This window comes from Stenella coeruleoalba (assembly GCF_951394435.1).
Source record: "Stenella coeruleoalba genome assembly, chromosome: 7".
Classification (NCBI taxonomy): domain Eukaryota; kingdom Metazoa; phylum Chordata; class Mammalia; order Artiodactyla; family Delphinidae; genus Stenella; species Stenella coeruleoalba.
Genome location: NC_137153.1, coordinates 67,155,655 through 67,171,978, shown reverse-complemented (window position 1 = coordinate 67,171,978; position 16,324 = coordinate 67,155,655). Strand labels below are relative to the sequence as shown.

Genomic DNA, 16,324 nt, shown 5'->3' with positions numbered 1-16,324 from the left:
CTTACCCATTGCTTCAAAGGTCAACTTTACAGAATCCCAGGGAGGGAAGAATTGGGAATATTACATTATAAAGCATCTGTACTACCCATGAAGCAGTACAGTGTTACTTGAAAGTGAACTTATTGAAAGCTCTAAACCACTTAAAATAATTTTTAACAAGTATAATCAAAATGCTAATATATCAGTTTAATCAAACAAGTATAACTGCTATGTGCCTAAAAAGCAGACCAAAATAGGTGAGGCAGAAACTGACAAAATGGAAAGAGAAAAAGACAAATTCACCATTATAGTTGGAGACTTCAACAACCTTTTACAGTAACTGACAAATCCAGCAGGCAGAAAATCAGTGAGGATATATAGCTGAACTAAAACACCACCATCAAAAACATTCATAGAACTTCATCCAACACCAGAATACGCATTCTTTTCAAGCTCACATGGAACATTCACCAAGAGAGACCATATCCTGCACCATAAAACATACCTCAACAAATTTAGAATAGAAATCATATAAAGTATGCTCTCAGACCACAATGAAATTGTAGAAATAAATATTGAAAACCAGCTGGAAAATCCAAAATATTTGAAGATTAAAGAACATACTTCTAAATAACAAATGAGTCAAAGAAGCCTCAAGAGAAATTTTTAAATAAATTGAACTAAAATTGTAAATTTGTGAGATGCAGCCAAAATAGAGCTTAGGGGGGAAAACGTAGCATTGAATGCATACATTAAAAAAGATGATCTAAAGTCAATAATCTAAGCCTCCACTTTAATAAGCTAGAAAAAGAAGAGTATTTAAATCCAAACTAAGCAGGAAAAAAGAAATACTTAAAAATAGGGCAGAAATTAATGAAATTGAAATAGGAAGTCAAGAGAGGAAATCAATAGAACCAAAAACTGGTTCTTTGAAAAGATCAATAAAATTGATAAACCTCTAGCCAAGCTAAGAAAAAAAGAGAGAAGACACAGATTACTAATCTCAGAAATGAAAGAGGTGACATCACTACAGATCCCACGTGCAGTAAAAGGATAATAAAAGAATATTATGAACACTGTAGGCCCCGAAATTTGATAACCCAGATGAAACAGACCAATTCTTTCAAAGACACAATTTGCCAATATACACACAAGAAGAAACAGACAATCTGAAATAGTCCTTTATTTATTAAACAAAATTGAATCAATAATTAATGACTTTCCAAAACAGAAAGAACCAGGCCCAGATGGGTTCGCTAGTGCATGCTACCAAACATTTAAGGAAGAAATTATACCAACTCTCTACAATCTCCTCCAGAAGACAGAAGCAGAAGGAACACTTTCTAACTAATTCTGTGAGGCCAGCATTACTCTAACACCAAAACCACACAAAGACATTACAGGAAAACTTAAAGATTAGGACTCGGGCTTCCCTGGTGGCGTGGTGGTTAAGAATCCGCCTGCCAATGCAGAGGACACAGGTTCGAGCCCTGGTCTGGGAAGATCCCACATGCCGCGGAGCAACTAGCCCCGTGAGTCACAATTACTGAGCCTGCGCGTCTGGAGCCTGTGCTCCGCAATGGGAGAGGCCGCGATAGTGAGAGGCCCGCGCACCACGATGAGGAGTGGCCCCCACTTGCCGCAATTAGAGAAAGCCCTCGCACAGAAATGAAGAGCCAACACAGCCAAAAATAAATAAAATTTAAAAAATAAAAACAAAACAAAAAAAATTTAAAAAAGATTAGGACTCCTTCATGAACACAGACGTAAAAATCCTCAACATAATATTAGAAAATCAAATCCAACAACATATAAGAAGAATTATACACTATGACCAAGTAGAATTTATTCCAGGTATGTGAGATTGGTTCAACATTTGAAAATCAAGTAATGTAATGCATGACATCAACATGCTAAAGAAGAAAAACCACATGATCATATCAAAAGAAAAGTATTTGACATAATCCAACATTCATTCAGAATAAAACTCTTAGCAAACTAAAAATAGATGGGAACTGCCTCAGCCTGATCTGACGAACATCTACAGAAAACCTACAGCTAACATTATACTCAGTTGGTAAGAAAGCTTTCCCATTAAGATCAGGAACAAGGCAAGGATTATCCCTCTTACCACTCATTTTTAAAACCATACTGGAAGTCCTAGCTAATTGCCATGAGATAAGAAAAGGAAATAAAAAGTATAAAGATTGGGAAGGAAGAAATAAAACTGTCTTTGTTTGCAAAGGACATGATCATCTATGTAGAAAATCCAGAAGAATCAACCAAAAAAAGCCTGGAACTAATAAACAATTATAGCAAGGTTGCAGGATACAAGATTAACATACAAAAGTTAGTTGCTTTCCTATATACCAGCAATGAACAATACTATTTACATTAGCACCTCAAAAACGACATACTTAGGTATAAATCTCACAAAGTATGTACAAGATCTATGTGAGCAAAACTGTGAAACTACCAAAAAAAAAATCAAATAAGATACAAATAAATGGAGAGGCATTCCATGTCATGGATAGGAAGAGTCAATAGATGTCATTTTCCCAAACTTGATCCACAGGTTCAATGCAATTCCAATCAAAATCCCAAAAAGTTATTTTGTGGGTATTGACAAACTGATATATAGAAAGACAAAAGACAAGCAATAATCAGTATACTGAAGAGAAAGTTGGAAGACTGATATACCCAACTTCAAGAAATACTATAAAGCTAAAGAGATGAAGACAGCGCAGTAATGGGAAAAGAATAGAGAAATAGATGAGTAGAACAAAATATAGAGTCCAGAAATAGCCCCACGCAAATACAGTCAACTGATCTTTGACAAAGAAAGGCAACTCAGTGGAGACAGGATAGTCTTCAACAAATGGTACTGGAACAACTGGAAATCCACATGCAAAAACATGAATCTAGACACAGAACTTATACCTCTCACAAAAATTAATTCAAAATATATCACACACCTAAGTGTAAAAGGCAGAATTTTAAAACTTCTAGAAGGTAACATCAGAGAAAATCTAGACACCCTGGGTTTGGCAATGATTTTTAGACACACCACCAAAAGCACGTTCCATAAAACAAAAGTGATTAAGTTGGACTTCAATAAATTAAAACACTTAATGCTCTATGAAAAACACTGTTCAGATATGAAAATACAAGCCAAACTGGGAGAAAATATTTGCAAAACACTTACATGATAAAGGACTTATACCCATATATACAAAAATCTCTTAAATCTCAACAATAAGAAAACAAAATTAATAAACAGACAAAAAGATCCAAATAGACACCTTACCAAAGAAGTTATACAGATGGCAAATAAGCATGAAAAGTTGCTCAACATCATATGTCATGAGGGAATTGCAAATTGAAAAACTAATAAGATACCACTACGTAAATATAAGAATGGCTAAAATCCAAGATTGGTTCAAGATGGCGGAGTAGAAGGACATGTTCTCACTCCCTCTTGTGAGAGCACCAGGGTCACGGCTAACTGCTGAACAGTCATCGACAGGAGGACACTGGAACTCACCAAAAAGGACACCCCACATCCAAAGACAAAGGAGAAGCCACAGTGAGACGGTAGGAGGGGCACAATCACAATAAAATCAAATCCCATAACTGCTGGGTGGGTGACTCACAAACTGGAGAACAATTATACCACAGAAGTCCACCCACTGGAGTGAAGGTTCTGAGTCCCACGTCAGGCTTCCCAACTTGGGGGTCCGGCAACAGGAGGAGGAATTCCTAGAGAATCAGACTTTGAAGGCTAGCGAGATTTGACTGCAGGACTTCGACAGGACTGGGGGAAACAGAGACTCCACTCTTGGAGGGCACACACAAAGCAGTATACGCATCGAGACCCAGGGGAAGGAGCAGTGACCCCCACGGGAGACTGAACCAGACCTACCTGATAGTGTTGGAGGGTCTCCTGCAGAGGCGGGGAGTGGCTGTGTCTCACTGTGAGCACAAGGACACTGGCAGCGGAAGTTCTGGGAAGTACTCCTTTGTGTGAGCCCTCCGAGAGTCCACCATTAGCCCCACCAAAGAGCCCAGGTAGGCTCCAGTGTTGGGTCACCTCAGGCCAAACAACCAACAGGGAGGGAACCCAGCCCCACCCATCAGCAGTCAACGGATTAAAGTTTTACTGAGCTCTGCCCACCACAGCAACAGTCAGCTCTGCCCACCACCAGTCCCTCCCATCAGGAAACTTGCACAAGCCTCTTAGACAGCTTCATCCACCAGAGGGCAGACAGCAGAAGCAAGAAGAACTACAATTCTGCAGCCTATGGAACAAAAACCACATTCACAGAAAGATACACAAGATGAAAAGGCAGAGGACTACATACCAGATGAAGGAACAAGATAAAACCCCAGAAAAACAACTAAATGAAGTGGAGATAGGCAAACTTCCAGAAAAAGAATTCAGAATAATGATAGTGAAGATGATCCAGGACCTCAGAAAAAGAATGGAGGCAAAGACCGAGAAGATGCAAGAAATGTTTAACAAAGATCTAGAAGAATTAAAGAACAAACAAACAGAGATGAACAATACAATAACTGAAATGAAAACTACACTAGAAGGAATCAATGGCAGAATAACTGAGAAGAACGGATAAGTGACCTGGAAGACAGAATGGTGGAATTCACTGCTGTGGAACAGAATAAAGAATGAAAATAAATGAAGACAGCCTAAGAAACCTCTGGGACAACATTAAACACAACAATATTCGCATTATAGGGGTCCCAGAAGGAGAACAGAGAGAAATGACCCGAGAAAATATCTGAAGAGATTATAGTTGAAAACTTCCCTAACACGGGAAAGGAAATAGCCACCCAAGTCCGCGAAGTGCAGAGAGTCCCATACAGGATAAACCCAAGGAGAAACATGCCGAGACACATAGTAATCAAACTGGCAAAAATTAAAGACAAAGAAAATTATTGAAAGCAGCAAGGGAAAAACAACAAATAACATACAAGGGAACTCCCATAATGTTAACACCTGATTTCTCAGCAGAAGCTCTACAAGCCAGAAGGGAGTGGCATGACATATTTAAAGTGATGAAAGGAGAGAACCTACAATCAAGATTACTCTACCTAGCAAGGATCTCATTCAGATTTGATGGAGAAATCAAAAGCTTTACAGACAACCAAAAGCTAAGAGAATTCAGCACCACCTAACCAGGTCTACAACAAATGTTAAAGGAACTTATCTAAGTGGGAAACACAAGGGAAGAAAAGGACCTACAAAAACAAACCCAAAACAATTAAGAAAATGGTAATAAGAACATACATATCGATAATTACCTTAAACATGAATGGATTAAATGCTCCAACCAAAAGACACAGGCTTGCTGAATGGATACAAAAACAAGACCCATATAGATGCTGTCTACAAGAGACCTACTTCAGACCTAGGGACATATACAGACTGAAAGTGAGGGGATGGAAAAAGATATTCCATGCAAATGGAAATCAAAAGAAAGCTGGAGTAGCAATACTCATATCAGATAAAACAGACTTTAAAATAATGTTATAAGAGGCAAGGAAGGACACTACAAAATGATCAAGGGAACAATCCAAGAAGAAGATATAACAATTATAAATATCTATGCACCCAACATAGGAGCACCTCAATACATAAGGCAACTGCTAACAGCTCTAAAACAGGAAATCAACAGTAACACAATAATAGTAGGGGACTTTTAACACCTCACTTACACCAATGGACAGATCATCCAAACAGAAAATTAATAAGGAAGCACAAGCTTTAAATGACAGAACAGACCAGAAAGATTTAATTGATATTTATAGGACATTCCATCCAAAAGCAGCAGATCACACTTTCTTCTACAGTGCGCACAGAATATTCTCCAGGATAGATCACATCTTGGGTGCCAAATCAAGCCTAAGTAAATTTAAGGAAATTGAAATCATTTCAAGCATCTTTTCTGACAACAATGCTATGAGATTAGAAATCAATTACAGGGAAAAACATGTAAAAACCACAAACACATGGAGGCTAAACAATATGTTATTAAATAACCAAGATATCACTGAAGAAATCAAAGAGGAAATTGAAAAATACTTAGAGACAAATGACAATGAAAACACAATGATCCAAAACCTATGGGATGCAGCAAAAGCAGTTCTAAGAGGGAAGTTTATAGCAATACAAGCCTACCTCAAGAAACAACAAAAATCTCAAATAAACAATGTAACCTTATACCCAAAGGAACTAGAGAAAGAAGAACAAACAAAACCCAAAGTTTGTAGAAGGAAAGAAATCATAAAGATCAGAGCAGAAATAAATGAAATAGAAACAAAACAGTAGCAAAGATCAATAGAAATAAAAGCTGGTTCTTTGAGAAGATAAACAAAATTGATAAACCATTAGCCAGACTCATCAAGAAAAAGAGGGAGACGACTCAAATCAATAAAATTAGAAATGAAAAAGGAGAAGTTACATCAGACACCGCAGAAATACAAAGCATCCTAAGAGACCACTACAAGCAACTCTATGCCAATAAAATGGACAACCTGGAAGAAATGGACAAATTCTTGGAAAGGTATAACCTTCCAAGACTGAACCAGGAAGAAATGGAAAATATGAACAGATCAGTCACAAGTAATGAAATTGAAACTGTGATTAAAAATCTTCCAACAAACAAAAGTCCAGGACCAGATGGCTTCACAGGTGAATTCTATCAAAAATTGAGAGAAGAGCTAACACCCATCCTTCTCAAACTCTTCCAAAAAATTGCAGAGAAAGGAACACTCCCAAACTCATTCTATGAGGTCACCATCACCCTGATGCCAAAATCAGACAAAGATACTACAAAAAAAGATAATTACAGACCAAAATCACTGATGAATATAAATGCAAAAATCCTCAACAAAATACTAGCAAACAGAATCAACAACACATTAAAAGGATCATACACCATGATCAAGTGGGATTTATCCCAGGGATGCAAGGATTCTTCAGTATATGCAAATCAGTCAATGTGATACACCGTATTAACAAACTGAAGAAGAAAAACCATATGATCATCTCAATAGATGCAGATAAAGCTTTTGACAAAATTCAACACCCATTTATGATAAAAACTCTCCAGAAAGTGGGCAAAGATAGAACCTACCTCAATATAAAGGCCATATATGACAAACCCACAACAAACATCATTCTCAATGGTGAAAAACTGAACAGGAAGAAGACAAGGATGTCCACTCTCACAACTATTATTCAACATAGTTTTGGAAGTCCTAGCCACAACAATTAGAGAAGAAAAATAAATAAAAGGAATACAAATTGGAAAAGAAGTAAAACTGTCATTGTTTGCAGATGACATGATACATACATAGAGAATCCTAAAGATGCCACCAGAAAACTGCTAGAGCTAATCAATGAATTTGGTAAAACTGCAGGATACAAAATTAATGCACAGAAATCTCTGGCATTCCTATGTACTAATGATGAAAAATCTGAAAGAGAAATTAAGGAAACACTCCCATTTACCATTGCAACAAAAAGAATATAATACCTAGGCATAAACCTATGTAGGGAGACAAAAGACCTGTGTGCAGAAAACTATAAGACACAGATGAAAGAAATTAAAGATGATACCAACAGATGGAGAGATATACCATGTTCTTGGATTGGAAGAATCAATATTATGAAAATGACTATACGACCCAAAGTAATTTTTAGATTCAATGCAACCTCCATCAAATTACCAATGGCATTTTTTACAGAACTAGAACAAATAATCTTAAAATTTGTATGGAGACACAAAAGACCCCGAGAAACCAAAGCAGTCTTGAGGGAATAAAACGGAGCTGGAGGAATCAGACTCCGTGACTTCAGACTATACTACAAAGCTACAGTAATGAAGACAATATGGTACTGGCACAAAAACAGAAATACAGATCAATGGAACAGCATAGAAAGCCCAGAGATAAACCCACGCACCTATGGTCAACTACTCTATGACAAAGGAGGCAAGGATACACAGTGGAGAAAAAACAGTCTCTTCAACAAGTGGTGCTGGGAAAACTGGACAGCTACATGTAAAAGAATGAAATTAGAACACTTCCTAACACCATACACAAAAATAAACCCAAAATGGATTAGAGACCTAAATGTGAGACCAGACACACTATAAAACTCTTAGAGGAAAACGTAGGAAGAACACTCTTTGACATAAATCACAGCAAGATCTTTTTTGATCCACCTCCTAGAGTAATGGAAATAAAAACAAAAATAAACAAATGGGACCTAATGAAACTTCAAAGCTTTTGCAAAGCGAAGGAAACTACAAACAAGAGGAAAAGACAACCCTCAGAATAGGAGAAAATATTTGCAAACGAATCAACATACAAAGGATTAATCTCCAACATATATAAACAGCTCATGCAGCTCAATAGTAAAAAAACAAACAACCCAATCCAAAAATGGGCAAATGACCTAAATAGACATTTCTCCAAAGAAGACATACAGATGGCCAAGAAGCACATGAAAAGCTGCTCAACATCACTAATTATTAGAGACATGCAAATCAAAACTACAATGAGGTATCACCTCACACCAGTTAGAATGGGCATCATCAGAAAATCTACAAACAATAAATGCTGGAGAGGGTGTAGAGAAAAGGAACCCTCTTGCACTGTTGGTGGTGGGAATGTAAACTTGATACAGCCACTATGGAGAACAGTATGGAGGTTCCTTAAAAAACTAAAAATAGATTTACCATATGACCCAGCAATCCCACTACTGGGCATATATCCAAATAAAACCATAATTCAAAAAGACACATGCACCCCAATGTTCATTTCAGCACTATTTACAATAGCCAGGTCATGGAAGCAACCTAAATGGCCATGGACAGACGAATGGATAAAGAAGATGTGGAACATATATACCATGGAGTATTACTCAGCCATAAAAAGGAACGAAATTGGGTTATTTGTAGAGACGTGGATGGATCTAGAGACTGTCATACAGAGTGAAGTAAGTCAGAAAGAGAAACAAATATCGTATATTAACGCATATATGTGGAACCTAGAAAAATGGTACAGATGAACCGGTTTGCAGGGCAGAAATTGAGACACAGATGTAGAGAATTAATGTATGGACACCAAGGGGGGAAAGCCGCAAGGGGGTGGGGGTGTGATGAATTGGGAGATTGGGACTGACATGTATACACTGATGTATATAAAATGGATGACTAATAAGAACCTGCTGTATAGAAAAATAAATAAAATTTTAAAATTTTAAAAAAAAGAAGAATGGCTAAAATCCAAAAGGCTGACAGCACCAAATGCTGGTGAGAATGTAGAGCAACAGGAACTCACATTCATTGCTGGTGGGAATTCATACTGCCTTTGGAAGACACTTCGGCAGTTTCTTACGAAGGTAAATATATGCTTACTATACAGTCCAGCAATTGCACTCCTAGATATTTATCCAAATGAGTTGAAAACCTATTCTACACAAAAGGCTGCACACAGATGTGTACAGAAGCTTTATTCATAACTGCCAAAAACTGGAAGCAACCAAGATGTTCCTCAGTAGATCAGAAGATAAACAAACTGTGGTACATTCACAGCAATAAAAAGAAATGAGCTATCACGCCACTAAAAGACATAAAGGCACCTTAAGTGGAAATTACTAAACAAAAGAAGCCAATCCGAAAAAGCTACAAAGTGTAATTCCAGCTATATGGTATTCTGGAAAAGGCAAAACAATGGAGACAGTATAAAGATCAGTGCTTGCCAGAGGGAGGGAGGAGAGAGGGGTGAATAAGTGGAGACAGGGGATTTCAGGGCAGTGAATCTACTCTGTATGATACTGTAATGGTAGATACATGACAATATGCATCTGTCAAAACCCATAGAACTAAACAACACAAGGAGTGAACTAAGTCTAATGTAAACTAAGGACTTTAGTTAATAATAATGTATCAATGTAGGCTCATCAATTAAAAGAAATGTACCACACTTAATGCAAAAGGGATAATAATAAGGGAAGCTGGGGGGTAGAGAGGACAATAGGGAAATCTCTGTACTTTCTGGTCAATTTTTCTGTAAACTTAAAACTACTCTAGAAAATAAAGTCTATTAAATTTTCTTTTAAAAATCATAACCAGCTTCAATTGCTTTTAAAAACACCAAGTTCTTCCTAAGTTGCTGGTCACTATTATACATTTGAGGAAAAAATATACATGCGTATTAAAATTTTTAAGAAATGACAAGAGAGAAGAAAAAACTACCATATGACTTACCTGTTGCTTCAAAGGTCAGCTTTACAGAATCCCAGGGTGTCTGTTCTTTGGATACAAGTCTGAAATGAGCAGGTTCTTTTGGAGAAACTTCTGGGGCAGGAAGATACCAGTTTTTCCTATTTGGAAAGGTAACTTCAATATTCAGGTTGCTTTATTAGTTGATTTTGAACTATAATTCATGGAAGTGCTCAGAATATATAATAAACACATAAACTGATGAATATGATAAACAATGTCAGTTTCTCTGAAGCCCAGGTTATTGTGTAATAAAACCTTCCCAAAGTTAAGAACAAGGATCCTAGGTGATCTTGATTCCACTACCCATCCTATTTCTTCTCATCCATTCCTTCACAGCCAAACCATAAAAACTCCCCAGAAATAAAACAATTTGAAATTGATGCTTAGCTGCTTGCTATCTGTTAGACCAGTTAAGAGGGCTACACTTTCTAACTATTCAGCTTTCTAGAGGAAAGACTTCCTAATTTGAAAAAGCAAAATTTGGGGGAGAATAAAAAACTTCTGAGTGCTTTATCCCACAAAGAAATACAACTTCTGTAGTTATATTAAAAAGAAAAATAGTATAAACTGCACTCAACTTCTATGTTAACCAGTTAAAATAATAAAGTACTGATACAGTGATAGGACTTGAGAACAAACTAACCCCCAACTAAAAGCAGAAAAGTAATGAACCAACCTGATGAGAAAGTGCACTGGAAGATACCAAGGGAAACCACATAGGGGTGCGTTCTCCTCACAGTGAGCTCGGATGGTATCGTTGATCTCGGGAATGTGAGGTGTTATGTGAGACATTCCGGTATAATCAAACCCGTTGATCCATATTCCAGAGTCTCGTTTAACTACGTTTCCATCCAAGTCATGAAATGTTCTAGTCATATGCTGAAAAGAACAAGACTAATGAGGAAACTACTGTTTGAACTCCTTCACCCACATCCCCACCCCAGATTAACAAAAATGACTACGTGACAATACCAAGAAATGATGAGGCTACTGAGCAACAGGAACCCACCGCTGGCACAATCACTTTAGGAGACTGCTTAGATTACCTAATAAAGTTAACATGCGCATAACCCTTCAAGTCAGCAACTCCACTGCTGAATATGGACCTTAGAGAAACTCTTGCAAGGTACAAAAGTGTTAGTTCAGCATTGTCCATATTAGCAAAAACTGGAAACAACCCAAATGTCCATTAACAGTAGAATGGGCAAATAAATTGGGGCATCCTCCTATGACAGAAGTCTATTCGGCAATGAAAAATAACGAACTACAGTGACACAGATCAACCTGGAAGACTCTGACATGCTGTTGGGCAATAAGAAGTAAGCCACCAAAGAGTATATGGTATGGCCTTACCTGTAAGAAGCTCAAAAACAGGCAAAACTATATGTTGTTGTTTAGCGATTAATACATATGTGGTAAAATAATGATTAACTCCAACCTTTAAGATAGTGAGTACTTTGGGGGTGGTAATAAGAGAGAGAGGAGCAAAAGAGTTGGGATCAAGAAGGGAATACTGAGGTTTTCTAAGATACAGCTAATGCTCTTTTAAACTCCATAGATACTCACATGATTACTTTATTATTTCTTACAAATATGTTTCTAAATTTAAATTTCATATAAAAAGTTTCTGAAAACCTACTATTTCAGATATAAAAGACATGAAAACTAGAACTCTTAAAAGTCCTAAAAGGACTTAAATACATTCTAAAAGAAATACACACACATTTCCCTTTCGGGGTGTTACATGCTAATTGATGTGCAGAGAAAAATAGGAATCACAGCTCACCACTGTGCCTAACAGAATTCTCTGAAAAGGCACCATGCTCCATCTGGAATAGCTCTATTAACAACGGAAACCAGCCTGAAGAATATCAAATAGGAAAAGAAAAAGGATTGCAAAGGGCAGGGGTAAACCACAACCCACAGGCCAAATGGCCTGCTGCCATTTTTATAAATAAAGCTTTATTAAAACATGGCCACATTCATCTGCAGGTGTCCTCTATGGCTCCTTTCACTCTGTAGAAACAGAGTAGCTGCAACAGAGACCACATGGCTGGCAGAGCCTAAAATATTTATTTTATGGCCCTTTATAGGAAAAGTTTGTCACCTTCTGGCACTGGGGAAGAAGAGAACCCCAAAACAAATCAGAACAGGAGTTTTTAAAAATAAAAATCTAGCTTTTCCTAATGACTACTGATGTGACTGTAAAATTTGTCACATAAAATGTATCACTGTGTCCTACAGGACTGGAAACAAAAACAAGGAATAGTTGGCTCTTTCTCAAAATCTCCTCTCTCATATTTAAGTTCAAATATATTATTACTACTTAAGTCCTTGAATAATTATCTAGGTTATGACTGTTGGCTTTTCTGTTTGGCCACTCCATTCCCTCTAACAGACAGGAAGACTGGAAATAAGGGGACTTAAAATTCTTTTTCCTGTTTTACACCAGCTCTAAAAAGTTTGCAGAAAAACCTGAAATCTAAGAAAGTTCTAAATCTCATTTTATTAATATCTAAGTTATTATATTTTCACTATCACATTACCTTGAACATTACCTAAAATCAGTCTTACCGCATTTTAAAGAATCTGTTTCATTTTGCCAGTTGACAGGAGGTCATATTTTTACTCAGCCCACAAACAGTTTTACAATCTGTACTTCTGACAGCTCATTATTCCATGATACATATTTGCTCTCGTTTTTCCAAGTAGGTACATTTTTGTAATTTGAACAGTAATAAGAACAACAAGCAGACATTTCTGATTCAGGCTCTTAGGAGAAGTGTTTCTAGCTGATAAGAATGCCTCTTGATGGTCTTTTCCTCACTGCCTTACACAAAATAGTCGAGGTACCAACTAACAGGTCAACAGTAGAAAAGTCACTTATGTGTTTCGAGCTTCACTGTTGACTAGTAAGCTCAAAACACCATAAGCCTTTCCTCTCCAGGATCTCAAATAGCTCACGCAAGATCGCTCTTACCTGAAGAAACACTCTCTTTGGCTTTGGACTGGCAGGGTTGGAGCTGTATGGGAAAAAAGTTCCACTGCAAACAAGGAGGAATGCAATTGCACATACCAAAGTTAAAGTTAGCATAGTTCTTTTTGTGCTTTTGGCAAGGTAGATGAAGTTAATCTAAAACACAAAACACAAAAATAGAAAAATTACCATTGGCAGAAAGGTGGCTTTACTGACTTGACATTGTAACAGGTGTTGTCAGACAGATAAGAAAGGACATGTATCAGCATGTGCTACCATACTCCCAACTCCCAGTACACAAAGCACTAATTGTAAGGGATTTCCATCACAAGCCAGAGCCTAAATAAATGAGAGATGCCCCCATCTGCATGATGGTGCCTCTCTGACAGGCAGCCAGACAGTAAGAGGGAAAAAGGCAACTGAGACAGTGTCTCTGCTCAGCCAAGAGACTACTAGAGGATGTACATCCACCATCAGTCAAACCGTGAACTTATTTTATTTCCAATTCTATCAAACCCTGTAAGTTAACTGCACAGCAGACACTATTTAACCGTACCAAACATCATGACATCAGGCTTTTATTAAAGAACCAGAGGTAAGCTTTTAAGCAAGTAAGCAGGCCTATTTCAACAAAACTCAAGTTCTAATAATGCTTTCATAATGTGCCTATGTGCTGGATTCATCTTTTAGATACACCTACAAGACTCTGCCCGTGGACCTGCACATAAGGAAAAACTGCAATAAAAGTAATTCTGCACCTGAGACTCACACAATATTGTAAATCAACTTATAGTTCACTTGGAAAAAAACCAAAAAAACTATGAAAATTGAAACCAGGGGAAAAAAGGTAATTCTGCCCTTGTCACTGCAGAGTTAACCAAGGCCAACACAATCAAAATAACAAACCTGAACTTGGGCAGGAAAAGCAAGTGGCTCTGTCTCAAGATGGGCATCCAGGAAGTCCTAAATATGTTTATATTTTTTAATTGTAGTAAAGTCACTGAATTAAAAATTGCAGGGGACACATGATTATAGAATATGTCCACAGATCCCTTAGGGGTTCTGAAGGAGCCACTTTGAGAAACAATGACCTAGTCCCTGCTCCCCCTTTTGCCTTCTCCCCCTTATTGCCCACCCTCCAGGGTCAATAAGTAGAAAAGTGAAGAACATAAATGTGAAAATATTTTTACTGAGATGAAAATGAAAAATTAAGCAGATATTCATAACCTACCATATACTCTACTATATGAAACTAAGAGATTTTATATCTACAGTGTAATGATATGCCCGCCAGGGTAATCTCCAGCAAAACAGTACTGGTCTTAAGTCGAAGATCTTAATGTTTTTACACTGAAGGACAGAAATAAGAGAGTACCCAAGGATTTATGGCAGTGAGTCAGCAAAACACAATTTGTTACCCTGTCCGTCCCTCTTTCTCCTGACAGTCACAATATTTAAAATGTGGCTCCTTAGAACAGGGTCAAATATCCTGCCAAGTAATAAGTTTCGCCTCCACTGGGAGACTGGTTAAGTTTAGGTATACAGAGTCGTTTGGGTCCAAATAAAACCTCCCTGTCATAATGCTGTGGTTCCTGCCATTCTCAACCCTGTTGCTACCCAAAGTTGTCCTACAACTTCAGGTTAAGCTACAGTTTCCACATCCATATTTTTCTCTTCTCCAGGTCATGAGGCTCATCTTCTGCCTCTTCCACCCACCTTCTGGAAGAGCTTTGGTAATGGTGATAAATGAGAAGGTGATCAGAGAGTGGGAGAGAAGGAAGAAGAGAACGGCCTAGTGACAGTGTGTTTGGATCCCACTGTATCACATTTTACTGTCTTTTGTCTTAAATGTTACATCTGATACCACTCTAGGTTCCGAAATGGGTGTGAAATAAAATGAAGAGAAGCATGAAAAGGGACTATGAAGTGTCCCATGTGCGCTGGCTCTTTCTCTGTTTCTCTCTGAGAATCTCCTCCTGATCCCGCTCCTACCAGCAGTCTCATTTAATCAGTACAACCATGATGGCCCCAGCACAGGGGAACCCCAGGAAACCTGTTAACCGATCATTTGACAGCAATTTAATTGCTTCCTAGCAAATATATTTAATAAATCCCCAAGGACTAAAAGACAGGCTCTCTGAAGTGTGCATTGTGGTTCAATTCTCCATTACCCAAGGAGAAAAGTCTCACTCTAGTAAAAAGCCACTATCTGTAACACAGCTACACATAAGTAAGAAAATAGCGAAGAGAATGATAACCCACAGCATCAAAGGGCAGCAGAGTTATTTCACATTATAATGAACATTAAAGTATTCCAAGAGCCACTCTCCAAAAGTAATTTAGAAGATAATAAACTTTAATCTGCTTGCTTATGGTTTCCAAGATTTCCATGCTTTTGGGGTCATTTTCAATTTCCACAGTGAAATTTTCAGGGTTCATTTTGTCCCCTTCCCTATGGAACAGAACTGAAATGCCCCACATTCTGATCATCTTTTATGAGCATCAGTAGCTTTCATTCATTGACTGTGATTTAAATACACTGCAGGGGCGGGGGGGGGGGGGGGGTCCAGTTCATAACTCAGCTGACTCTAGATTACAACCTAATCTACATGTGATGAAACTACATCTCCTTTAGTCCTCACAACAGCAAACCATCTATTAAGATATACAGAGGATTTAAAGCCTTAATATTAAAACCAAAAGAAGTAAACCCTGAAGGCAACAAAGAACATTTTAGAATTTTCCATCTATCCCTGCAAATACCAGTAAGGACTAAATCATAATATTAAAAGTAAGATGGCTGCAATGCTCAGATTTCTTTCAGAACTAGTACAGCTGATCTCAAACAATAGCGTGCATAAGAATTACTCTACAGGGCTGTATACGCAGTCACACATGCAGCTGTTTATTTGCCATTTAAGGGACTTGCATGGACAGCACTGACGACGCACGTGGTACTTGTATCTGCTGTCCCTAGACCCTAGTCCCCACATGAGATGCCCTTTACTATATCAGTGTGAAAAAGCTCACTATTCTCTCCATGAAGGAAAGAGCT

At 37.7% G+C, this 16,324-nt stretch overlaps 1 protein-coding gene across 1 annotated transcript in view; it reads right to left on the bottom strand.

The window, feature by feature from the left end:
* Window positions 1-16,324, bottom strand: part of ERMP1 (endoplasmic reticulum metallopeptidase 1) — a 50,273-nt gene that overhangs the window by 6,884 nt on the left and 27,065 nt on the right. The window contains exons 11-13 of the mRNA XM_079927119.1: window positions 13,273-13,425; window positions 10,969-11,171; window positions 10,275-10,390 (exon numbers count right to left, since the gene is read on the bottom strand). Of these exons, the coding sequence (XP_079783245.1) occupies window positions 10,275-10,390; window positions 10,969-11,171; window positions 13,273-13,425 (472 nt within the window). The remainder of the gene's footprint in view (window positions 1-10,274; window positions 10,391-10,968; window positions 11,172-13,272; window positions 13,426-16,324) is intronic.